General features: G+C 34.7%; 1 protein-coding gene across 3 annotated transcripts in view; it reads right to left on the bottom strand.

The window, feature by feature from the left end:
- Nucleotides 1-7,612: 7,612 nt before the first annotated feature.
- The window catches only part of LOC142335348 (paladin-like), a 34,942-nt gene continuing 14,855 nt past the window's right edge, over nucleotides 7,613-27,699 (bottom strand). For all 3 annotated transcript variants that reach the window (XM_075383823.1, XM_075383814.1, XM_075383808.1), the window contains exons 5-9: nucleotides 23,424-23,587; nucleotides 20,188-20,339; nucleotides 19,717-19,904; nucleotides 9,314-9,408; nucleotides 7,613-7,915 (exon numbers count right to left, since the gene is read on the bottom strand). In XM_075383823.1, coding sequence (XP_075239938.1) covers nucleotides 7,759-7,915; nucleotides 9,314-9,408; nucleotides 19,717-19,904; nucleotides 20,188-20,339; nucleotides 23,424-23,587 — 756 coding nt within the window. In that variant the 3' untranslated portion in view covers nucleotides 7,613-7,758. The remainder of the gene's footprint in view (nucleotides 7,916-9,313; nucleotides 9,409-19,716; nucleotides 19,905-20,187; nucleotides 20,340-23,423; nucleotides 23,588-27,699) is intronic.

Below are 27,699 nucleotides of genomic sequence, written 5' to 3'. Positions count from 1 at the left end.
CACAGTGGGTACTTCAGCAACAGCGGCAGAACAAGTCAACCATATAGATAGATTACTCCACTTACAAGGTATTTACGGCGCAAACTACGATTCGGACTACGACGACTATGATGATAATTGTATTGCTACGATTTCAATTAAAAACGACACTCGAGAGGTGGAACCGGTGAATTTAGACATTTGTGTCGGGAATACCTAGACAAAGGCTTTGGTGGATTCGGGGAAAGTGTGCACTATGATCAATAAAAGTCTCGCAAACACTGTGGTGTCGGGGTGTAAGGAAAGCTATTAGGTACAGTCACCGGAGATGCATGACCTAAAAAACTTCTCTAAGGATATAATCAAGATCATTGGAGTGATTAATACATCAATCAAGTGTAATGATTGGGTGGCTACGGGCGTTGATGTGACAGTGGTGGAAGATGGTCATAGACCCATCATCGGACGAGACCTATTCCCAAAGCCAGGCTTCTCTCTTACCCAGTTGAAACAAATCACAAATGTTGATCAAAACCAATGCTTAATTAAGAAACAGATTGCATTTGATTTTCCCGGTCTTATCACAAGAACCGGTAAACCTTTGAAACATTCAGTTAAATCCACATTTCATAAACATTTTACACCTACACATCAAAAAGGACGGAGAGTCCCAATTAATTTACAACCACTAGTTAATGCAGAACTTAAAAAATTACTTGACGAAAAACACATCATAAAATTAAACAGTTGTTCAGATGAAAATTTCATTTCACCTATAGTTGTCACGGTTGAAAGAGATAAAACAGTTAAACTGGCTTTAGATTCCAAAATTTTGAGTAAATCCATCCATGAAAACAAATATCAAATGCCGAATATAGATAATTTATTTGACGTGATTCAACGAAATTTAAATACAACTGCATCACGGGAGACAGCATAATTTTCTCCATTGGATTTGAAGTGCGCATACAGTCAACTTTATTTAGACCCGAAAACGGCCCGACATTGCAACTTTAATATTATTAGTGGTGAGGGAACGTGTACATATCGTTTCATTACCGGTTTCTGCGGACTAACTACATTCCAGCAGCATTCCAAAAAGTAACGGATTATACATTAGTTGGACTTAAGAATACCCATTGTTTCTTAGACGATATTATAATAGGTAGTCGTCGTTCTAAAGAAGACCACTTAAAGCTAGTCTACAACTGTTTAAAAAAATTGAACGATGACAATTTAAGAATAAATTTACCTAAATGTCATTTCGCTAAAATCGAAATTGAAAGGTTAGGACACAAATTTACTCAGTCAGGAATTGCACCACTTGAATCAAAAACAGCAGTTATTTTAAATTTATCAGCACCTGAAAATCTAAAACAATTACGCTCATTTCTAGGTTCCGTCCATTATCTAGGAATATTCATTCCTAATTTATCACAATTATGTCACCCACTTCGGCCATTACTTAAAAAGAACACAAAATTTGTCTGGAATGATGAACATGAAAATCACTTCCAATCAATTAAAAATAAAGTAGCAAATGCAACAGAAAGTACACATTATAATCCACACCTGGAATTGCGGATCAAATGCGACGCATCTAGAGCGGGATTAGGAGCAGCATTAGAACAACGTCCACCGACAGGCTGGCATACAGTAGCATTCGCGTCTCGTTTCCTCGACTCAAACGAGGAACGTTATAGTGTAAGCGAACTAGAATTATTAGGGGTTGTGTGGTCCGTAGAAAACTTCAAATATTACTTATTTGGCGAAAAATTCACAATCATCACAGATCATCGAGCACTACTTTCAATTATGAAAGAAGACCGGTCTAACAAATCATATGATAGTCGTTTAACCCGTTGGGTAGATCGTCTTTTACCCTTTGATTTTAACATTGAACACATACCAGGCGCAAAAATGGGGCTGGTAGATTATATTTCCCGCCAACCAAATAAAGAAGCAAAAGTTACAAACAAATACGATGAGGAATTTGCGGTAGCAACAATTACCCGCACTTGTGAAGCTATTGCAGCAATTTATGTAAATACCACACAGCAAAACTGTCAATCACAGCACTTTTGCAGCTTCAATCACACACATTCCACAAGTGCCTTACATCCTCACCCAACAAACTATTCCAATTTGCTTTCTGCCCTTAATCGTAATACCAGACAGTTGCTTCTCGAGAAATCTGCAAACAAAGCTCAAATCCATTCCAATTCAATATTAAATTCACACTCAAGTCAAATCCAGCCGCTCTTTAAATAAAGTTAACGCACATTCATTTAATCTCTCAATTCAATATGACCAGCCCGAAGTCAAACTCACAAACCCCCCTACCCACAGCAGTGTCACGTTCCAGTCGACACCAAACTCCGCCGTAAACTCCATTCACTCTTCAAATGACGGCCAAAACTCCCCCAAACTGGAACTGTCGAAGGAGAAAGTGTTTGAAAATAACCTCACGCAGTTATATACTAAAGGATTCTTGGCCGTCCTCACCAGTAAGGACGCGGTCCTTAAAGAAGTGCGAGACTGCATCTTACAGAATGACCCACAACGGTGTAGGGAGGTGAACCCCTACTTGTTTTCCTACTGCAGGGACTTGCATGTACGGTCAGGTTGTGTATGTGTGGACGAAATTGTGGCAATTCCACACTCCATCCAAGATGCCGTGCTCGAAAGTCTACATCTAACGCACCTTGGCAGTTGGGGTATGATAACCCTTGGACACTATGCGTTCTGGCCGTATATGCACCGTGAAATTCTCAACAAGGCTTTCCAGTGCAAGCCTTGTACTGATATTGGTAAGAATATCAAAAAATATTAGGTTAGATCAAGCACGATGTTTTATTTGGATATGAAGTTAAGAATTTTTGCAAACAAAATAGTATTAACATAATCACGGCTCCTGCTAAAAACCATAGAGCTACTGGATTAGTAGAGCGTTTGATACAAACTATTAAACGACGCTTAAGCTGCATGAAATTAGATAGTAGAAATAACACATTCACAATTAAAGAAGCAATGAAGTCAATTGTCTATCAATTTCGTATATGCAAACAAAAGACAACAAAAGTACCACCTTTCCAAGCACATTTCGGACGGAAGCCAAATACACCACTTAGTAATATTAGCACAATACCAAAACCATCAACTTTATCATATGAAAACATTCTTCACCACTACTTAGACGCTGATACTTTCCCTGTGGAGGGCTACCTTGATGAAAACGGATGAGTGACCGGTGACCGCAGCGACATACTAATCGAAGAGGCAATGCAGAAGGCTCAAGTGGATAGTGGGCGTAGATATAATGGAGAAACGAACAAATCGGTATCCCGATTCATCATGCATCCAAAACTCAATAACCCGATTCCGCGGTCGGAAAAGTAGCTGGAAATCAAACTGGCAAGCAAAGTGTCCAAGAGGTCCAAGAGAGATCTTCGTGGCCTATGGGAAACATTGGCCCCTGGCAGTACGGTTGTCAGAACTTCTGACACGACAACAGTCATTAAGGAACCCGGAGTCCCTGAGGTACGTGTGAGGAACAGCGATATTGCCAAATTCGGCACTCGCGCTGAACGTAATACAGAGCTATGGCAATACGCTCAAAGACGTCCTCTTCCCTATGAGAAGACACGGAAGAAAAAATTGCCCAACACACGAAGGATCTCAAAAAGAAGTATCGTGGGAGATCAAAATTCGCCATAGACCTACCCAGACTGATGCGGCCTCAGGAGTTTCATCGGCCAATAGCAATATATCGAAGGCCATGTCTTCGCGCAAAGCAAAGAAGCCACAACCGGGAAGTTGTCGCTCAAGAAAATTGTCCACCACTTTAAATACATCCAATGCATCCTCTGTTGCTGCGTCATCGGTCACCTCGTCAACCGCTTCGCCGTCTACATCGAAAACCAAAAGACATCGAAGAGCCCCAGATTATTTTGGTTTCGAGAACTCAGTCTGTTCCATTAGCAATGACTCTGCCCCTGCACCCAAAAGACAAAAGACAGTAAATCCTGTTATTGAAACAATAATCCAGGAAGAGGCGTCACAGCCCCCTGCAACAGAGACAGATTTTGAGCTACCGGGAGTGAGTCCTCCTGCACCTCTTCCTGTCGGAACATGGTCTCTGGAGAGTTACGAATACGACGATTATGCTAGAGAGATTAGCATGAGCGTCTTTGATGCCAAAAACCAAATTTGAAAACTGAGTAAACTATTGTTCAAAACTAATTCCTTCATTGAATTTCAATTTTATTTCATTCAATTAGCAGTTATTTAATGTAAACGAGGATTCACAGTATCATTGTGCAGATTTTTTGTTCAAGAACATTATTTACTTGTGAACGTGTTTAGATTACAATTGTTAAATTAAATTTGATTTCTTAGCAGTAAATAGTAACCATTCAATCTGTTAGGGATTCGCATCACAATTGTGCAATAATTTGTGCTTTGTATTTACGATTAAACGTAAACGTAAAGGATTTACACGTAATTTAAGCATAAGTCCCCCAAATACACTGTAATTTTCTGTTGGCTGTTGCTGCTCACATTAATTTACTAATTATACTAACCAGTACATATGTTATTAATATCATAAATTTTACACTGTTGCAGTTTAAAATTTACTTAGAGCCGAGGATATGTGGTACGGTTGTACCATATTAAGTTCATATTCTGTTGTTCAAGTGTAGTATCACTTTAAGTTTGTTGTTGTCTGACTAAAAGTCATAGTTTACATATGTTAAGTTTGCCGCCGACTAATAAGTCAACTTTTCAGTTTTTTTCAAATCACCCACTTCTAATTGTATTTCATTCTCATAAGTTTCATCACTTAATTCAGTTGCTCTTAATCTACTCTGTTTTCCAATAAGAAGAATCCTATTGGATTTGAGGAGGACTTCCACGTCAGATAAAATACGGCTTGAATCGTAGCTCAATTGCTAAGCAAAACTAAAAGTGGTAATCCCACAAATTTGTAACAGCTTGGATTCGCACCTCGAATCCCACTCTACAATTTCTAAGCGGATTTGTGGCTCATATACGTACCTCCACAGACAGAGGTATCACAATTTTGTTTCGATCTCAAGATAGAGCTTTTCACAGATCCAATCAGGCGCAGGAAATTTCGAATTGTTGTTTCAAATCAACTTTTATATACGCAATGACTTCATATTGAAAGAGAAAAGCGTTGACAAATCAAATTGAAACAGTGAAATTGAAGGGAAATTAAAGAAAACAAAAGGCTTTCGGAGTCAAAGTTAGTTCTAAAATGTTAATTGGTCTTTACTGGCGGTCAATACTTTTGTCATTATGTTCTGTTACTTGAAATAAAAAGTTTTTCAAATTTTCAGTAATTAAATAGCTCAATTGAACCTAATATATTTTTTTCTTCTCTTCTGCTCTGGGAAACCCTATATTCACTCGATTTCATTGCTGACTTCAAAAATCGGGAGTAAACATTTGTTTGAGAACGCACCCACCAATATTTTCCTTATTTATTTGTTAACAGATCAGTTTAAATGAGTTTTCATATTCAATGAAATTAACTATCTGGCTTGACCTGATTAGTGTTTAGAGAATGCAGTAATCAATTCAGTGGTAGTTTTTATAAATATAAATGCAACCCTTAAAATTTCACCCAAATAACTTTGTTTTTTACATTTAAATATTCCGATCAAATATGCACTTAAATTATTTTTTTCTTTGTTTTTTGTACTTGTTTTTAATTCAATCAGATGATTTTCGTCGAACCAAAAAATTATTATGAGAAATATGATAAGCTGTTTTTCTTTATTTAGCTAGCTTTTTGAAATAACTGACAGGCTTCCCTTTTATCCAGGCAAATTTGAACAACACAGCTGAAAACATTAACAACGGTTAAATGCGGTAGCAAACAAAAATTTGAGGGAGATGCAAGACACTTGAAACTGTGAAAACATCAACTCCCAAAAGGCCGAATTGAGATCAAAACTACAAACATAACACATGAAAAAAAAAATTAAAAACTTTTGAAGTTGTAAAAAATTTTTTTGGAGGTCAATTAGTTTGGCGGGCTTGTATTAGGTTATTTTCTTCAATATAATTTAACCGGTAACCTCAATGTCACATCGGCAGTGTAGTACAGCTGTGAGTCATGTCTCTCTTAGTTAATGAAATTAAGAGTCCATCTTGAAATACCAGACCACAACAACGCGTAATCGTACCAGATTCCGGCGACCACTTGCGCATAGTCCGCTCAAATTACACAGTTTAAAAAATCTTCATGATACAAAGTCTGGACAATGGTTTAGAGTTTGTCTAATAAATGGTCTGTTCGGACTGGCCCGTTGAGGTTATAGTTCAATTTCTGCTCAAGATAGTCTGCTCGGAGTCGGTCTCGATTGCATAAAAGTCCGATCAAAAGTATTTTCGGTCGCATAGAAGTCTGATCAGTGAATATTATTGAACGCGCAAAATTCTGACCTGAGTTGGTTCCAGGCGCACACAATTCTGATGAGGGGTAGTTTCGAACGCACCAAAATCTGATCAGAGACAATTTTGAAATTAAAACTTGTGATCAGAATTGACTTCAAACGCAGATGTGTTTAGTTGAATTTTTTTTTTAGAAATTTGTGGGTTTTTGTTTTCTAGTTTTCCTGCCTTCTATTCTCGATATTCTGTTCAATGCTCTAGATTTTGTCTGATTAGAGGTCACTTCAATACGAGATGGTCTCAATAAGAGTCAATGTAACCCGAGATATCAATCTGAGAGCACAAAAAGCTCGTTGCGCGAATTAGTAGGATGATATTTTATACCACCGCTAATTTACTGGTTTTTGTATCAATCTGGTACTCTCTGCAAATTCTTGCAATTAATCCGGCTATCTTTGCAATTCAAATATTTGCGCCATCATTACACCGCAACTGTAGACCCGAATTACCTAAAAGAAGTTTGACTGAGATTGTAACTTTATTTCGTTTTGATATAATAATAGATAGGATTTAAATGTACATTTTGGAATTAGATTACATTTTAAAAAATGGGCTATTTCGAAGTGAAATTAGTTACCGAATTTCATGAAATTAGATAATTTGAAAATCGTGGAATCCAGCCTGCAGAGCTATAAACATAACCGACTAAACATCGGAAAAATTGCTTTCGAACGACTAGTGAGAGCTCTAATCAATTGCAGCCTGCTTCACTCGGGAGGGCGGGGGAAGCCTAAATGGGACTAAGAAGTTCAATAGTGGGCTTCAAATAACCACATTAGAGGTTAACATATACCACTATTAAGATTTAAAGTAAAAAATGACACCAATTTCGGCGCACTTTTCAGTTGACTTTAAGTATTAAATTGCCGCCAATTGAGTTCAACTGCTTGAAACTGTGATTGGGAGAGAGTTTTAGATCACGCGAAATGCAAAAGTCAAGGGCGTAAAAATCACTCGAAAAGTCAAAATTGTCAAGCAAAAAATTTGCATAAAAAAGACACACTTTTACAATCATTGCTATGAACTTCAAAAGTAATTAATTAGCAAAATCAATTTTTAGGCTCTAAGGACGCAACTGAATTTCACAAAATCTGTGGCCTGCATTTGCGGTGCAATGATCTTGAATTCTCATGACAAAATGAGAAAAATATATTATTGCATAGTGAATTAAAAAATATTAGCACATTGACACGTCTGGCAAGTTTACGTTGCAAATTTATAACTTGTAAGTAAAATTTAAAGTGCTTTCTCTTGTTGTCAGTTTTTGGAGGCATTTTCCACTAAGGGGGCGGGGGTTTAAACCCAGTCAAAGGTGCTCAGGGGCCCTTTTTCTCTTGTGCCAAGAATTTCAATCAAGTCCTGTTTCTCCCCACACCAGTCCACAAATGAGACTTTGAAGCTCTGTGGCACCTGCTCCGTGCAGTAGACGTTAAACAGGATCAGATAGAAATATCTAAACAGACATCACATAAAACAATTTTATGGTTTATGAAAAGCAAAAATCAAATATTCTTTTTTATGTCACTAAACTACTCTAATTGCGGCGAATTGGAACTAAACTACTCTATTTACGGCGAATTGGAACTAGATGAATCGAAAAAAACTTGCTCGGGTATATGAGCAAAACAGGTATCAAATTCTATTTTTTTGCCACAAAAAGTTACTCGTATTAACTTATTAGGACTAAACTGTCAGAAAATGGACCTCTACAAGCTCTGGCAAAGGTTACTTAAGTTTTAACAGCCGTTAGAATTTTCACAAGAAAACAAGATAACAGTTCATCCTGAAGGATTTTTAAAATTTAGATTTTGGGAAAATGTTGGAAATTTTAGGTAAAATTAGTCTTTCTGGCAAAAATAGTTATTATTAAATAATGTTTTCATTTGTAAAATATTGTTTTCTTGGTAGTATCTAATAAATAATTGACTAACGTCGGGCGAATTGCTCTCAAACGACTGGCAGTTGCGTTCGTCAGTAGCTAGCTACTGTTTAGAGACGCTAGCTTTAGCTTAATTGAAGGGGAAGCTTGGTGGGTTACAGGAAACAAATATTTTTTAGCGAACAATAAGAGAAAGGCGCTGATAATCTTGCACATAGGTGTAGATGTAATAGACAGTTCCGAATTCACATTTTCAAATTGGCGGTTTTGCTTATGGGACAATGCAAATCAAACGTGATTGTATTCCGCGAGCTGTGGTATACTTTATGACAACCAAAGGAAAACAAAAACCCAGTATCAAGCAATGCGTAGTTACAAACAAACATTGCCGTCTGTCCCTCTAGACCACGCAAATATGTACCCTATTTAGTATGTGTATGGGTAGGAGCTGTACCCCGTGTCGATTTTTTACCTCAAAAAAGATGTAAGATTAGGGGGGCAATCGGGGGAATTTTTAGCCAATTCCCCTCAAAACTCTTACATCATTTTTGGGGTAATGGGTATTAATTCGGATCTATCTTGTTTTGCCCCCAACTTAGTCTCTATATCTTAACACCCCCGGCGCACGCGCTCTTTTTTTACATCCTTTTACCCCCTTAAAATTACACTCTAATCTTACATCTTTTTGGGGGGTATTTTTGGGGGGTAAAAACTAAAAATTCCCCCCATTACCCCCTGATCTTACATAGTTCTACCCCCCCCATAGAAAATTAACCCCCCCCCCCCCCCACTTTTACATCAGTTTGGGGGGGGGGGGGTAAGCAGGGGGGGGGGGGGTAATTTCGACACGGGACCTTGTACACGGTCCCTTCAAATACTTGAACCAATTTAAATTCAAAAGTCAGTGGATGCAACTGAGTTATCCATACTGATGTGAAGGAAGTTATTTAGGACAGTAGATGACCATCGTACCTCTCAATGAAATTGACGCCCAGCTTCTTCCAGAAAGTCGCCCTTCTCTCTCCGGCTTCTTTGTCTGGGTTGGACATTTCCTTGTCGTATTGGACCTACAATAAAATTTTAAACCTATCATGATTGAAAGCTTAAGATTTCAAATGGCATCTGATATATAAATTGTTAGAATGTGCATTGATTATATAATCAATCAGCAAATTGTCATTACGCAGTTAGAAATTGCGGACACTCCATTTTCTTCACTCATTAATTCCTGTTATGTTATTAGGTTACAAGGAGGATTGATAATGTGCTTTCTCAAATAATATTCGGACACCGCTCCTCATCATTCTTGGTTTAAATGTCTGCAAATCAATTAGAAGTCTGAAACCTTGAAAATAAAAAAAACGAAGTGATCAACTCTCAAAATGAACAGATATGTGTACCAGTGATGTTAATTTTTTCATTTCACTAACATGTACAAAAACTGAACTGGGCAAAAAATGATTAAACAAAAAATCGAGCCCAAAAATTTTGAACAAAAATGGCAACTGCTATTAGACCAATCTACTTAGTAAGACATCTAAAACCGCTAAGAGCGAGAATTGTTCTTTTTAGAGCACTAGTTCTGTCACATTTCAAGTTCAGCGCAATTTTTCTCCAATCTTTCCCTGCTTCATATCTCCACAGAATAATTAGAAAAAAAAAGTTGGGGTTTTAAATTTTGCCATTCGAGTAAGAAATTTGATAGCGCAAGAGAACTTCTAATAGATAAGAGATAAAATCTTACCTGCACAACTTTTCATTAAGAAGACTTCTCGAGTTTTTTTATTTAATAAAGCATTACACAGAAAACAGTGAAATATCCAATAAAAGGTGTTTCAAATATATTGGGAAAATAAGAGATGAGAGAAAAATCCCAGACTGACCAATTTTCCTGAAAAATATGTGTCAATCTGACCCAACATGAGCAAAAAATGACCAAAAAATAAACCTCAAGAAAAGACTTTCTTTGAAAAACAGTGGTGTTAAAATTATCGGAAACAAAATAAAAATGTTAATGAAAAGAAGAATGCCCCCTTTCAGAATGCAAAAACCAAGTAATTTTGCAAGAAAAAAATCGCAGAAACGACAAAAATGCACAACTGCAAAATTCAAAACTTTTCAAACTTGATGGCATCAACCATCAAAGAACACGTAACCATATATCAAAACATATGACTAATTCAAAACATGCATAGTTAAAAAGTTGCTATCATCGTTATTTAATTCTAATGACCAACAAAATGACAATAAACAACAAAAAAGCAAATATACAGGTTAATCAAATCACAAAAACGTATGCAAACAAAGTCTCTCTGCGTAAATACCAATAGCTATCAAGATAAATTAAACATAACCGACCAACGTTGGGCGAACTGTCTTCAAACGAGGATCAAGCGTTTGACTTCCATAGCAGCTAGCTGGGGCTTACGGATGCAATCTAAAAAAACGACTTAAAATGAAAACAAAGTAAAATAGCTTAACAGCCCCTTAATTAACTAGAAATTTGGAAAAACTAGGCAATTGAATATCGAGATTTAATGGCAACAATAGCGTTTGTTTCAACAAAATCCCTTGGTTCAACAAAGCATACGATCTTAACTACGCAAAAAGTAAAAAGCAGGAAGAAAAGGAAAACTCAAATGTCAAAGTTCACAATACATGACACATATCGGATCATCGAAATCTCTTTGAGAAAAAAAGCAACAGAAACAACAAAATTTAAAATTTAGCAAAATTTAAAATGTTCTTTAAGCTGCTGGAATAAAATACAACGTCAAAATGTCCTGTCAAATATATGGACATATTATGCTGCAACGAAAAACATGCAGATTTTGCTTTTTTTAAATAGAAAACACTGTTTAAAATTCTTATACAAATTGCGGCCCCTTGAGAGAATCAAGTAATAGCCTTTGTTAACCATTAGAAAACACGAATATTTTGTAGTAACTTTCGTGCGAAAATCAAACGACATATAGGCAAAAAGAGAAGTTAAACTGACAATATTTAAGAAAAAACACAAAAAAAAAATCCAACACTAATTTGTCGCTTCACCACAAAAGGAGTTTGAAAATCGTCATTTTTCAGAACTACTAACTTGAAACTTCATTGCTTGCTGTAGCATTTACTAAAGACCCTGATCCAATTTTATTCCTCATTGACCACAAAATTTGTTCGGATTGTAGACACCCTCAATGAAAACAATTACACGCTCAATGTTGCTCGTTGGCTACTACAAACTCCCAATCATTTGGCTACTACAAACTCCCAATACACGCTCAATGTTGCTCGTTGGCTACTACAAACTCCCAACAAAACCAGCGTATTGCCATATTACCTGAGAAATAGATTTATGTCCAGTGAAATACAGATAAAGAATATGCAGATGTACGTTGAAAAATTTATCGACACCTCTCAAAAAATTATGTAAAACATTCAGCGGCAAATAAAAAAGGGTTGTTAAAATTTGCTCTATAGGACTCTCTTCATTAGGGATTTCCTTGTTGATATTTTTTTTTAAAAAAAAAACGCCGACATAAATTTTGGATGTGATTAATGTTTGTTGTTTTGTTTGATTTTGTTGTTCGTCTTGACTTGCCTTCCTAATAATGGCTGATCTCATCAATATAATGCAACCTGTTTAACTCCACTGAGTCGTTTGCTTTGGAGGCGATCTTTTTTTTCGTAAATTGTGTTTGAAATTTACTTGAAAAAAAAACTGAAGTAATATCGGTTGTTCATTTGGTAGACATTTACGCCAAAAATTTGGATTAGAGGGGTCGGAACTTTATGTGCAAACGCACATTATCGAGACTTCTTGTTAGGTTACAAGGAGGATTGGTAATGTGCTTTCTCAAATAATATTCGGACACGGCTTATCTTCATTTTTGGCTTAATTTTCTCCAAATTGATTATCTGTCGGAAACCTTTAAAATAATAAAACGGAGTGATCAATCCTCAAAATGAACAGATATTTGTACAAGTGACGTTAATTTTTTCATTTCACTAGCATGTACGAAATTTTAACTCGGCAACAAATGGTTAAAGAAGAAATCGAGCTCAAAAATGTTAGCAAAAATGGCAACTGCTATTAGACAAATCTACTTAGAAAGACATCTAAAACCGCTAAGAATCAGAATTATTGTTTTTAGAGCACTAGTTCTGTCACATTTCAAGTTCAGCGCAATTTTTCTCCAATCTTTGTCTGCTTCATATCTCCAGAGAATAATTAGAAAAAAAAAATTGGGGTTTTAAATTTTGCCATTCGATTAAGAAATTTGATAGCGCAAGAGAACCTCTAATAGATAAGAGATAAAATCTTACCTGCACAACTTTTCATTAAGAAGGTTTCTCAAGTTTTTTTATTTAATAAAGCATTACATAGAAATCAATGCAAAATCCAATAAAAACGTCTTTCAAAAATATCGGGAAAAGAAGAGATCAGAAAAAGATCCCAGACTGCAATTTTCCTGAAAAATATGTATCAATCTGACCCAATATGAGCTAAAAATTGATCAAAAAATATACCTGAAGAAAAGGCTCTTTCCTATGAAATAAACAGTGGTGTTAAAACTATCGGAAACAAATTAAAGATGTTAATGAAAAAAAGAAAGCCCTTTTGAGAATGCAAACACCAAGTTAGTTTGAGAGAGATAATGAGAAAAACGCACAAACGACAAAAATGCACATCTGCAAAATCCAGAACTTCTCAAATTCGAAGGCATTAACCATTAAAGAACACGTATCCATGTATCAAAATATTTGACTAGTTCAAATCATTCAATGTTAAAAAGTTGCTAACATCGTTATTTAATTCTAATAACCAACAAAACGACGATAAACAACCTAAAAAAACATACCCGGCAGATTGCCGGTAAATAGCCGCCGTTGATCCAATAAAATTGAGTGGGATTGAAAGAATAGAAGATATTGAAAAAAAAAGATTTTTGTACAGAAACATTTTTTAAGTCCGATTTATTTTGGTGGCATATCGTAGTTGAACATAACGTACTTCTGTTTCCTAGAGAGAAGCTTCGGGGGCTACTATCAATACCAATAAGCATTAGAGATGGTAACTAAGACTTATAGGAACGACGTTCAAATAGCGGGCATCTAAAATTGGGCTTTATGGGTTTATCCCGTTTCTATTTCTGACATCCGTTTTTGTACCAACTCTGTTCATTTTGAATTGCTTTGCTGAGCAACTGATGTTCAAAATCACTTTTAGCAGAATGAAAGAAGAGAGAAACTAGCCTAGAGAAGTCAAAAAGATTTCACGCATAATGTTGAAAAGGCGGCAAAATGAGGTAAAGCGAAACATTTTTTTATTCGACGAAGTAAAAAAAAATAGGAGCGCTATAATAGCCGGCTGAGAAGATGAGGGCGGCTATTAAACAAACCAACGTCGAACAAATTGCTCTCGAGCGACAGGTGGGGCAGTATAATTCAGCTAGAATTTAGCCCAGAAAATGTCTTCTAGTGCGAAAAATTCCGACAACCGGAGGGTTCACATCACCGATCTACGGCGTACTAGACTGAAGCATTAGCTACTCATCAAAAAATTGCATAAAAATACACGTTTACAATAATTGCTTTAATCTTCGTTCGAGAGCAATTAATAATTCATCGCAAAAAATCGATACGAACCAAATTATAAAGACCAAAAAAGATGCAAAAGAGGCGTAGAGGCACACTATTGATCTTTAACAAGTGTTCATAAAATTTAAAGTTCCATAAGTGAGTTCAGAAGTCATTTTTTTGAGTGAGGTAAGTCATGGAAAAATTCAATTCCAAGAAGTCAGGGTAAGAGGAAACAAAAATCTGTTAGACGAAGTAAAAAAAAACATAGCAGGACAATTCCTGGCGTACAATTCAAAGAACTTTCAATTACTTAACAAACAACTAGACCTAGAACGGACAATGAGTGGATTGGAAAAACCATTCCAAAAAAAATCAGATGAAAAAAAAAACAAAAAAAAAACAGAAAATCAATGTCAAAATGCTGCTAGGGAGAACAAAAAACCACTAGTGAGATATCTAATTTTGATTCTAACAAACTACTAGGTCCAGAATGAGCTGTGAATGGATTGGCAAAAAATATTTAGAAAAACAAATCTGATCCAAAAAATCGAAAAAAACAGTAAAAATCAAAGTGAAATTACCGCATGTGAACAAAAAACCACTACCGAGAAACCGAATTTTCGTTCAAACACCGTTTTCTCACTCTACTTTAAAATTAGAGCGAAAAAAATTCACGCCGCAAAACCACTCGATTTTTTGCTCCCTTTCCTGTTTCGGCGTGACCAAAATCACTACTCCAATTTGACTTCAAAAATCATGAAAATGTGTGAACAGATCTTAAAAAAAAAGACAGCGCCCCAATACAATTCAAATTCTTTGAATTGTAAAAAAAGTAGGAGCTATAATAGCTGGCTGAGAAGATAAGGGCGGCTATTAAAAACAAAAGGAACATTTTGATCAAATCACAAAGACGTATGAAAACAAAGGCTCTTTGCGTACCTACCATTAGCTGTCAAGATAAATTAAACATAAATGACTAACGTCGCGCGAATTGTCCTGAAACGAGGATCGAGTGTTTGACTTCGATAGTAGCTTTCGGATGCAATCTAAAAAACGACATCTAATGAAAACAAAACAAAATAGCTTGACAGCCCCATAATTAACTAAAACTTTCGAAAAACTAGTCAATTGAATAGCAAGATTTGATGGCAACGATAGCGCTTGTTTCAACAATAGCCCTTGGTTCAACTAAACATACGATCCTACATAAGCAAAAAGTAAAAAGCAGGAAGAAAAGGAGAACTCAAATATTGTCAAAGTTCACAAAACATGTCACATACCAGTTTACCGGAGTCTCTTTGAAACAAGAAGCAACAAGAACAAAAAAGTTTAAACATTTAGCAAAATTAAAAATTTTCTCTAAGCTGTTGTAAAAAAATGCAACGTCATAATGTCCTGTCAAATATACGAACATATGCTACAACAAAAAACATGCAGATTTTGCTTTTTTTAAATAGAAAACACTGTGTAAAAGTCTTATATAAATAGCGTCCCTTGACAGAATCAAGTAATAGCCTTTATTCACCATTAGAACACATAGAAAATATTTAGTAACATTCGTGAGCAAATCAAACGACCAATAGGCAAAAAGAGAAGTTAAATTGAAAACGTTAAATAAAAAAACAAAAAATTTCCAACACTAATTTGTCGCTTCACCGCAGAAGGAGTTTGAAAAACCTCTTTTTCAGAACTACTAACTTGATGCTCCATTGCTTGCTGTAGTGTTAACGAAGGACCCTGATCGATTTTTATTCCTCATTTACCACAATTTTGTTCGGACTGTTGACACACTCAATGAAAACAATTACACGCTCAATATTGCTCGTTGGCTACTACAAACTCCCTAAATAACTCTCCCAAAATAAAAATAACCAGCAGATTGCCATATTAACTGAGAAATAGATTTGTATCCAGTAAAATACAGATAAAAATATGCAGATGTACGTTGAAAAATTTATCGAGGCCTCTCAAAAAAATATGTAAAAAAACATTCAGCGGTAAATTAGAAAGGGATGTTAAAATTCGCTCCATACAACTCATTTTATTAGGGATTTTCCTTGACTTTACTTTCAGTATTGGGAAAATTCCCTCCTTTGACCTAATATAATAAACATAACCGACTAAGGTCGAACGAATTGCTCAAACATCCGGCGAGCGGTTGACTTCGTCAGTAGCTAGCCACGGCTTAGTGAGGCTAGCTTCAGCCTAATTGAATGGAGTTGAGGTGAGGGTGATAGATGACGACATGACGTCATACAGCAGCTGATGAAGTGTAGCATCAACAAATAAATTAAGGACAGAGAAAGAGAGAGAGAGAGAGAGAGAGAGAGAGAGAGAGAGAGAGAGAGAGGGAGAAATAGAGTGTGCGAGAGATAAAACGAGAACGCGAAAGAGAAGGACAGGAACGGAAAGGAGGAAAGAAAACCAACAGAGAGAGAAAGAGAGAGCTAGGAGTGTTTTCCCTGATAAGATTTAATTCTGCAACTTCTAGTTTTCTAGCCCTATTAGTAATTAAATCATAAAGAAAAAACTAAAGTGAAAAATTCAAAAAAAATGTTTCTTGATTTCGCAGTGAAAAAAATTTTCAAAACAATTTTTTATCTCTGGAGATCTGTAACCAATCTCTGAGATCTAACCTATCTGCAAGACCTGAAAAGTTTCGTTGGCCAGTAATGATTTGTAAACTCACAAAGGACAAAACTATTCAAAAACTTTAAACACCAATGCAAATTTTAATAAAATCTTGCTCAAATTCGTGATAATAATATCTTCAGAACAATTTCATTGTCTCAAGTGACTATCCAGTATCCCTATATTAATTGGAGCATGATGATAACTTTTTGAAAATTGAAAAAAAAAGTTACATTTTATCAACAAAGTGCTAAAACTACTGTCATTAAAACTATAACCATTCCACTAATTCCAAAAACTATGCAACAGCTTATGATCAAGCCTCGCATGAGTTCCTGGGGCTTCTGATGCGGAAAAAAAATTAAAATTCAAAAATATTCAAAAACTTGAATCGCATTTTTTGGAAATTGCTTAATTGCTTGATTTTAATATCTTGAAAAACCTCCCATTACATCATCTACAAACAATGGAGTAACCTAATAACAAACTCTAGAGGAGGTTCCTTGGCTCTGGAGGCTGGAGAAACCTAAAAAATGACCAAAAAATTTTTCATGAAACTTTTTTACCAAAAACTTGTTTAAGTTTTGATTTTAAGAAGTTGAAAACCATTCGATTACCATACAAAACTGTGCTGCAACCTATTATTAAAACTGAGGATTTCTATTGATAACTAGGGCTGAGAAAACACAAAAAACCACAAAAATTAATTATAAAAATTGAAAAAAAATTGTGTATATTACTATAAATTTGTGTGTTTTTGTTTGGATTACCAAAAGATATAGCTCTTAAAAGGGCCATAAAAAGTTATCATTTCTTAAAAAAGGCCTTTATTAATTTTAACTAGCCTCATTTTTAGACTGTTTCAACAAAAATGTCGAAAATTGACAAAAAAACAGGAAGAACTGCAACTGCAACATTTTGGGCTCAAAAAAACTCCTAAAAATTACCTTTTAACCTTGATCTACGGCCCTCCCGGTAGCTTTATCACACTAAGCACTTAAAGGACTACTATACGCAGCTGAGTGCCTCTAATGAAACTTAATGCCTGCTGGGCGCTACCTGTTTATTCCGTTTTAAGGACGAAAAGTCAAATGGGTCAGACAAAAAATCGGTCAAATCGGAAAATTCGAATGGAGAAAACCGGAAAATTTGCATAGAAAAAAGACCAACAGTATTAATATAATTGATACAAACTTCGTTTCAGAGCAACCAAACGTAATTTTTAAAGTGAAAAGATCATTTGTTGATTGAGTTAAGTCACGTACTATCGAAATCTAATCACGCAAAAAACCTAAAAATTTTTGCTAGAGAGAGTTCGAAACAATGTTATCCAACCTAAATAGACAGATTGACCACTACTCCATTAAAAGACCACTAGACTTTTTAGGTTAGATCAGACTGTCAATTTGATGAGACAGATACGCTCTATAAGGAAAAAGTCCTAACAGAGCTTTTTCAAGTTTAATATTCAAAAACAAAAACTCAAGACTTTAAAACTCAAGAATTAGGGCTTATACGTTTGGCACTACTTAGATGCACACTATTGATCTAGTGAAGTAAAAAATTTCATAAAATTTAAAATTCATTAAGTGAGTTCAGAAGTCAGTTTTTTGAGTGAGGTAATTAATCCACGCAATTGACCTAAAAGTAGAACAAACGACGACACGCACACAAACTTTAACTGCAAAGCAGAACTCACCACGATTTCCCCAATAATAGCTGCTATCGTATCGCGGCTATTAAAATAACTTGCTTTTGTGGGAAGAATTACCCTCGAAACAATATTAGGAGCTCAAACTTATTGCAGCCTGCTTCCGGGATTGGGATTAACTTTATTCACTAAAGTGGCTTCAAATGACGTCAAGACAGATAATTACATACCAAACTATAACAACTAATAAATTTCAAAGCAAAATTACAATTTACAGCAACTTCCACCTAATTTTTGGCTTGAAACTGCCAGCACTTGAATTCAACTGTTTAAACTGATTAATTATAGAAAAATTTAGACGACGCAAAACGAAAATTTCAAGGGCATAAAAGCCTCTTTAAAATTCAAATTGGAAAACGAAAACTTTGCAATAAAAGAAATATATTCCTAAAAATATAATACCAAATTTCGCTCCAGATCATTTAAAAATCTACAAAGATCGAAATTGACGCCGAAAAGGAACAAATTTGATTTAAATCGAGTTTTATTAACAAAAAACTCAAAAGTTTTGTTTCAAATAGTTTTGTTAGATAATAGAGTTACAACTAGCCCTCATTTTTTATGGGGGTTCTCTGGGCAGATTTATTGCAGTCCTTTTGAGATTTGTGAGCAGTTCTAGGTAAAACATCAGATTTGCTGCTCGCTTTTATTTGTAAACTACGGCTATTGGGCACTTGTGATTTCCTATGTTACAATCGATTTCATTTTAGCAACCAACTTTACTACGATGTAGGAGCATTTGAGATCGCTCAAGCATGAAGAAGGGAAACGTGAAAATGTCACTTTAGAACTCACAAAATGTTTTCGTACAAACTCAGAAAAATGGTGAGGCAAAACTTTAAATAAAATGAAAGACACACACTTTTACAATAATTGCTTCGACTTTCGTCCGAGAGCAGTTAATCGGAAAGACTTGGCAAAAATCCAACAAACAAAATCATCATTCAGCAAAGTAAATTAAAGGTTGAACAAAAGGCAATATTCACCTAAATTTTAAAACCCGATAAATCTTTAAAAAAAATCAAATTCGAAAAACTCTATAAATGAATATTCTACGCTTGACGGGCTTTCTAATAATACCACTCACAACCACTCATAATACCACTCAATGATGTAACCTCCTCCCACATAATGGGGTGGGAACAACTGTTATACGAAAACCGCTGAAGTGGTGTAATTCGAAAATGTAAAACCAATTATTTCTGCACTTTCAGATTGACTATTAGTATACTAGAAGACGCCAATTGAGTTGAATCACTTAAAAATCTGAATGAGAGATCTCAATTGTGAAAAATTATTTTTGAATTGGGTCAGAATAAAACTCGAATGAAATCGACCCACAGCGCAAAAGTAATTGATTCGGCTAACCAATTCTAAATGAAACCTCAGTGATTAAAGATAGCAAGAGCCAACTTTATTTTTCAAGACAGCTAAATTCAGATTTGATGAAATGAACCTTTGTCTCCCAAATACATTTCCTGAGGTTCTGCATATGGTCACACGCATCTAAGACAAAGTCCATTTCTGCCTTCATGGTTTTAGAAGAGAGGGCAGAGCATAAGTTGTTTATGATCTGGAATTCTCCGTTCTCCAAGGTGCCTGGTTTGTTTGCAGAGGACTCCGTAGACGAGTCGCCATTGCTTCCTACATGTAAATGAAGCTTATCTCATCTATGTCTTTCGTATCTTAACAAATTTGTGCAAAACCATTCACGATCTTCATAGGTTCCTTGTTGTCTATAGAATTCAACATGTACAGAACTCTTTCAATAATCCGGAAATTATATTATTTTATGATCATCTGATCACAGACCTCTTGCGCTTTCTGCGAGGCGACTCCGATCGCCAAAATTGGACTTTTAAGAAGTTTGATTCGGACAAACATTCACATCATAACTTGAGTGGTTCGAATGATCAATTTGATTTACCGCTGCTTTCGAGGCCAATAGGCTGTTGCATGAGTTTGGCAGTAATGAGACAGGCCAGCACCATGCCAGTTGTGGTCCTCCCCTTTCCCATCTGGCAGTTGAAGTGCACACCTGTGCTGTTGTCTAGCTCCGCTTTCAGATACTGAACTAACCTGCAGTTAAAAAGAAAAATTGATAGCTTGTTAACTGGCACTGCAGACTTTCGGCATTTTAAAATAAACACATGAGTGTTTTAACACGCTATTCAAAATGACTCGACGAGCTAAACACACACGTGCACAATTTGAAATGCCGAAAGTCTGCAGTGTCAGAAGTTAAGATGCCATATGTTCCTATATAGTTAGCCGGAAATTTGAATTCCACAAACTTTCATCGTTTTAAAACGTGCACGTTTCGTGTTTTAAGCAAGGTTACGTGACTCGTAGAAGCAAGCTACTTCGAAATTATGACTTAGAATATCGAACCAGTTTGCTGTTCATGGTAAACTCTAAAAATTCTCAGTGACGTCCAGCAGAGTTACGTTATCTTAAACGTACGCAAAAATAGGCAAATTAATGTTCACAATGTATTCGTATTCAGAATAAATCGGGTGCCTCAATATTGTTTGCCAGAACTTTCGAATTTTCTATAAAAATTAAATTTTGCATGACAACAGATTGTAAATATAACTCACAACCAAAGAAAAAACTGAGCATTTTCTAAATTGTGCATTTCTAAATTGTTTTATTAATATGCTTAATATTTTTCAACTCTCAGTTATAAGAGAATTCAATACTTTCTTTGAATTCATAGAAGTGATTTCATGCAAGAAATTTCTTGCATTGAATTCATGCAAGAAAAAATTTTGGCACTGAAACAAAAACTAGCACATTGAACTGACGTTAAAGCAGAAAAGCAATAATGAATTGGCGAAAAAAAACTTAGTTCAATTGAAGCGTGGAATTTGGAGATTTCGGATTTCATGGCTCACTCAGATCAATAACAACTTAGGATCTCTGGCAATGAGATATGGACACATGCAAATCCTTTTAGTAAAAAGTCAGCTGTTCGTCGGAAAAAAGGAGAAGGCATGTGAAACCCATATGGATTGAAACCGATAACACAAAGACAAAAAGATACACATTGACAGCCTTTTTCCTGATTGGGTGTTCAGTTGTAATAAGATCAGATCATTCTCCTGAACTCTGCCTCTAAATTGAAGGCTAAACAGCTCAATAATAATATTGATTGGAAGCCGCTCTTATGGAATTTGAAACCTAATGCAACTTAGAGACCGAATCAGTTTCTTTCAATTAGTAGAAGATGTAAGTGAGAAGTCGAGCGGGGAAACCTTGAATTCGAATTTTTGGGAAACGAAAACGTGAACAAATGGTAAAACAATTGAAAAAAGAAAAAAGAGCGCTGAAACATAATTTATAGCTGAGATTATAGCCGTTGAAGTAGCTGACGGCGGCGATTAAAATTTATATGACGTTAACTGCTTCCCGTTTGTCATTAAAACTATTTTTTATGTTCTATCTCAATTTTTCCATTAATATAAAACATCCAAAATTCTCTAGAGCTCTAACAAACAAAAAGGATGATAAATGAAATTTTTAATTCAAAAACGTAAAAAATGATGCTTCAAACACGTTTAATTCCAATATACATCAGAATCAGAATTCAGTTATATTTATGTGACAAATTTATGTCGGAAAAGTCTGATCTACTTTCTTTCGTTACAACTTTTAACCTATTTGGTTATTTTCTGAATTTACCTGTGTTAAAAAATGATTTCTTCAATCAATCAATTAGACCAAAAAGAAAGATCTCAAACTGAAGGCGACCATTTGAAACATAACCGACTAAAGGCGGCGAAATTACTTTCAAACAAGTTGGGTAAATTTTAGTTACCTGTTTATATTGTTTTTGAGGTGGAAAAGTTAAAAGCGTTGAATGGATCAAACAAGAAGACGCTTTAGTATGAAAACAAAAAAGTTAATTTAATTGCCACAAAGTTTGATGAAATGTTTGGCAATCACTCAAAAAAGTTTTTTTGCATTCACTGACATCATTGATATAAAGAGCAATCCGCTCACTGCTCAAGCTTTTGCGAATTTTGGAAGAGTTGGAAATCTTTTTGAAAGAGTTTTTGAAAATGATTTTTTTAGTCCAATTTCATTATTAAAGTGTGCATGGTAAAATGTGTCATTTAGGGAGCAATTCAAATTCTGAAGATTTGGACGAATGTTTTACAATTTATTTACTATTCTTGGGGATTTAGTTGCCCTTAAAAATCCTCGCTTTAAAAATTCTTGTGTCATTTCTTATAGCCAAGCATAGAGAATGATACCAATCTTGTTTAAAAAAAACTTCAGAAAATGGGGAAAAAGGTCAAAAATGAGGGTGCAGAATGACTGAAATTTTTGTAACGAAAAAATCCAGAAAGTTGCTTTGTTCACGTTTTAGAACGATTTGCTGAATGGAGCAGTCCAACTGCAACGGAGACATAGTTTTGGGAGCTAAAAATTACAACTGAACGGTTGCAGAGCCAAATCAGAAAAAAATAGAATAAGAGCCGAATGCTTAAACTTTATTGGCAATAAACTGGTTGCTTTCAATTAATGTGCAACAAAAATCAGAAATGGTAAGTTATTCAGTTGTTGTCTCTTGATTATCTATGGAGTGCAATCGCGTTGCGCTCCACTCTTCCTCTCCTTTGCCGCATCCCCCTTGATGGGTGAGGTTGCAAGCACGAATAGACCTTCCTTATTTTGTAAGAAATTTTCACAAACAATTCTTTTAAAGTAATGCGTTTAAGACCAACCAGCATGGCAAATTTTCGGCTTCAAATCTCATTTAATGGCATTCTGCTCTACGTCCGTTTCGCGCTACCGGCGTCCTCCTGATTTTTGATATCCTTATACAGTATTTTTTATAATGATACCGAGATGGTGTTTGGCATGCATGTGACATTAAACATCACTGTGGAAGCGGAGTACTTTTATGTGGAAAGCCTTCAGTTTAGCAAAAAATTAGGTCTTTTACAATTCTTTTATTCAGGCTTGGCAAAAATGTTTTCTTAAATTTATTTTCTAGAAAAATAATCAAACCAAACACAATCTTTTATAACATCGGACGGTTTTTTAGAAGTACCATGCTTTGTTTCACTGAGTTTGTTCCATTTTTTTTTGCTTGAAAGGAGGAAAAATACAAGAAGAGTGGAAAAACAGCAAGAGAGACTATCGAGTTAATACCTGTCAAAGTCCTCTAGATTGGGGACTCTCTCGTCGTTCACTGGCAGCCGGAAGAACTTAACCTCTAGAGTTGAGAACTCTGACTTCACCTTGTCGTATGCTTCGTTCACACTTAGGATGTTCTTTGAATCACATGGCTCTGAGCACACGTAGTCCTCTCGGTCCTGTTAGCATTTTATATGTTAGGAATAATTCAAAATGGATTTAATTATAATGCCAATTTTTTTAGTACATCCCAATACCCAACACTGATTGGAATGATGGTTAACGTGAAAGCTTCAAACGCAAAACAAGGGACCCTGTTCACAAAAAAACAGCAATGAAGCTCATGAAAAAAATCAGTTTCAATGTGGTGAATGATAAGAAAAGGGCATAGTTGTGAACGCGCCTCTATATATTCGACAGTTTAAGGATGGTTAAGGCAATGTTTTTGTGCTTTGCTTCAGTATCTAAGCCATCAGATTGACTCAAGTGGTGGATAATCAAAAACTAAAATTAGGGAGAGCAGTAAACTGAGTTCTACTATCAATCTCCATCTCTCTATAAAATACAATATACTCGATGACATTTCAAGCCCAGCAGCAGAGGCACGGTTCCAGCTAGCTGCGTTCAACGGGAAGGCCAATAATTGGCTCTTTTGCTTCAAGAGTAAAAAGTTAACCCAGTTATTTGACCACATTGAGACATACATAAAAGATGGCTAGTTCTATTACACATACTTGTGACTAAAACGCTACAACTATAGTTTTACCTTAGTTCCAGCATTTAAATTTTTCTCACAAAATATTAACATAATCAATTAACGTCGGGCAAATTGCTCTCAAACAACCGGCGAGAGGTTTGCTTCGGGAATAACCAGCTGGGGCTCAGGGATGCTGGAGTTAGAGGGGAGGGAGGCTGAACGGAGTGGGGGAGTCAAGCTTTGGGAGAGTAGTAGTTAGGGTTGGGAGGGCTGGACGAGAGAGTGATCCCAGCAACAATGTGGAGGATGGTTGAAGGAAGGCTCTAAGACAGCTGCTAAGCCAATTAGTACCCTATGGGTTTTATCTGTGCTTACCGTTTTGGAGAACGAAAACTTTAAAGGGTCAGACAAAAAATCGGTCAGGCAAAAAAATTTATTAGGAAGAACACAGGACTAATATAATTGCTGCAAATTTCGATTGAGAGCAATTAAAAACTGAATATTCACAAGCTGAACTCATTGAATTCGGAGAATACAATATTATTAAAAAGAAATGCAGATGAGATGTTTAGTTGGCAATTCTTTGTCTTCAGTGGCTGCATAATTATACATTGAACTTTCTCTATTTTTGTGCTTCAACACCGCAATTACGTTAAAAGCGCTTTCCAATCACTATTTTTTTGGGAAAAAATGGTTTTTGGTTCAATGGTTTGAAAAAAGTGGTTCGAAAATTGGTATCAATTTCTCAATTGATCACTATCTGTGCAGGGCGTCTTAGAAAGCTATGTAATTTCTACATAAGCAATTATATTTTATATTCCTTTTTGTCCGATTTTTACCACAGATACTTCGTTTTGCTCTTTTTTGAGGCTAGAAAGACATAAATTTTTCTATTTAGGCTATAGGGCTAATTAGGCTTATTTTTGTGGTGATTTTAAAAAAATCCGAAATTTCAATATCAGAATTTGAAAAGATGACAAATTATCGATGAAATTTAAGCAAATACCACTTTTGTTCATCATCTTTACATTGGGGTATCTACTAAATAACCGTTACATATTACCTGATTTTCATAAGTATGCAATACCACTAGCCATCAATGGTTTAAAAAATTTTGTACGATTTTTGATTGCAAGATGGTACTATTTCGTCAAAAAATGTATTTTTGCTTTGTAAAAGTAGGGCTGCTAACTTACTTATGACCTTCAGAATATATTCTACAGTTCCGTGAAGATTGAGATAATGATGTTGTTTCAGTATATAACCCATCAGATTGAACAGTTGGTGGATAATGAAAACTAAAATTGTTGAGAGCAGTAAACTATGTTCAACTATCGCTCTCCATCTCATTAATGATACAATCTACTCAATGGCAATTCAACTCAATGGAGACATGGCTCCAGTTGAAGGAGTTAATATGTTCAGAAGTCTCATGCATTGTTAAAGCAAGAAATTCAGCTTTCATTATTCAGCTTAATGCAGAAGAAAATCAAAGATATTTTGTCGGATGCTGTACGCCAAAACGATTTGACTCTGCTTTAGTACCAGCGCTAATAAATGCTTAAGAGTCAGGCCAAACTACTACCTTTCGGTCAAGTTAATGGACATTGATAATGTGTCTAAAATGTGTTCAGATCTCAACTCAAAATTGTTTTAAACTGCTTGATGAAATACAATCGACGGCCCGATGGCCCTCGATAATGCCTAATAAAACAGAATTTAAAGTGTCGCACATTTTGCACAATTTCTGAATCTATAATATTAATAATAATAATAATAATAATAATAATAATAATAATAATAATAATAATAAAAATAATAATAATAATAATAATAATAATAATAATAATAATAATAATAATAATAATAATAATAATAATAATAATAATAGTGATAATAATAATAATAATAATAATAATAATAATAATAATAATAATAATAATAATAATAATAATAATAATAATAATAATAATAATAATAATAATAATAATAATAATAATAATAATAATAATAATAATAGTAATAATAATAATAATAAAAATAATAATAATAATAATAATAATAATATTAATAATAATAATAGTAATAATAATAATAATAATAAAAATAATAATAATAATAATAATAATAATAATAATAATAGTAATAATAATAAAAATAATAATAATAATAATATTGAATTCATCCAAACATGGTTACAACCAGCTTGATAGTCCCCAGATTAGAGGAGAAATCAAGTTTCAATAATTAAAATTTCCCGAAAACTTTCCATCCTGAAGGGTAACTTTTATATTTGAATCTTTTCAATGCCTCCCCTTCCAAAAAATTCTTCACTTCTCTTCGAAACTGACATGGATTTTTGTGTGGTGAATATTTAGCAAAACTGTTAAGTTGAGACGAAGAATTCTTGAATGGGGCTACTCTATTAAATTAATTATCTTCAGAATGTTTCCGAAATGTTTTTCTCGCTTCAATGAAAAACTTTTCACTTGATCTGGTCTTTGGACAACCAAAAGTTATTGACCAGTGGTCTGACGCATTCATAGAAGTTAAGCCCACTAAAATCTTGTTAAGCAGAATTAGGTCGTTAAGAACTAGAAAATAACTGACTGGCAATAGGCGATTTCGAATTAGGCTCTCAGCGTATTCTTTGTCACCCAGAACAGAACGGCAAGTCAGGCCAAACTACTACCTTTCGGTCAAGTTAATGGACATTGATAATGTGTCTAAAATGTGTTCAGATCTCAACTCAAAATTGTTTTAAACTGCTTGATGAAATACAATCGACGGCCCGATGGCCCTCGATAATGCCTAATAAAACAGAATTTAAAGTGTCGCACATTTTGCACAATTTCTGAATCTATAATATTAATAATAATAATAATAATAATAATAATAATAATAATAATAGTAATAATAATAATAATAGTGATAATAATAATAATAATAATAATAATAATAATAATAATAATAATAATAATAATAATAATAATAATAATAATAATAATAATAATAGTAATAATAATAATAATAAAAATAATAATAATAATAATAATAATAATATTAATAATAATAATAGTAATAATAATAATAATAATAAAAATAATAATAATAATAATAATAATAATAATAATAATAATAATAATAGTAATAATAATAAAAATAATAATAATAATAATATTGGATTCATCCAAACATGGTTACAACCAGCTTGATAGTCCCCAGATTAGAGGAGAAATCAAGTTTCAATAATTAAAATTTCCCGAAAACTTTCCATCCTGAAGGGTAACTTTTATATTTGAATCTTTTCAATGCCTCCCCTTCCAAAAAATTCTTCACTTCTCTTCGAAACTGACATGGATTTTTGTGTGGTGAATATTTAGCAAAACTGTTAAGTTGAGACGAAGAATTCTTGAATGGGGCTACTCTATTAAATTAATTATCTTCAGAATGTTTCCGAAATGTTTTTCTCGCTTCAATGAAAAACTCTTCACTTGATCTGGTCTTTGGACAACCAAAAGTTATTGACCAGTGGTCTGACGCATTCATAGAAGTTAAGCCCACTAAAATCTTGTTAAGCAGAATTAGGTCGTT

This window comes from Convolutriloba macropyga, chromosome 1 (genome assembly GCF_964194025.1).
Source record: "Convolutriloba macropyga chromosome 1, txConMacr16.3, whole genome shotgun sequence".
Taxonomy (NCBI): domain Eukaryota; kingdom Metazoa; phylum Xenacoelomorpha; order Acoela; family Convolutidae; genus Convolutriloba; species Convolutriloba macropyga.
The sequence above is the reverse complement of the archived record's forward strand: the minus strand, read 5'-3'. Positions and strand labels throughout refer to the sequence as shown.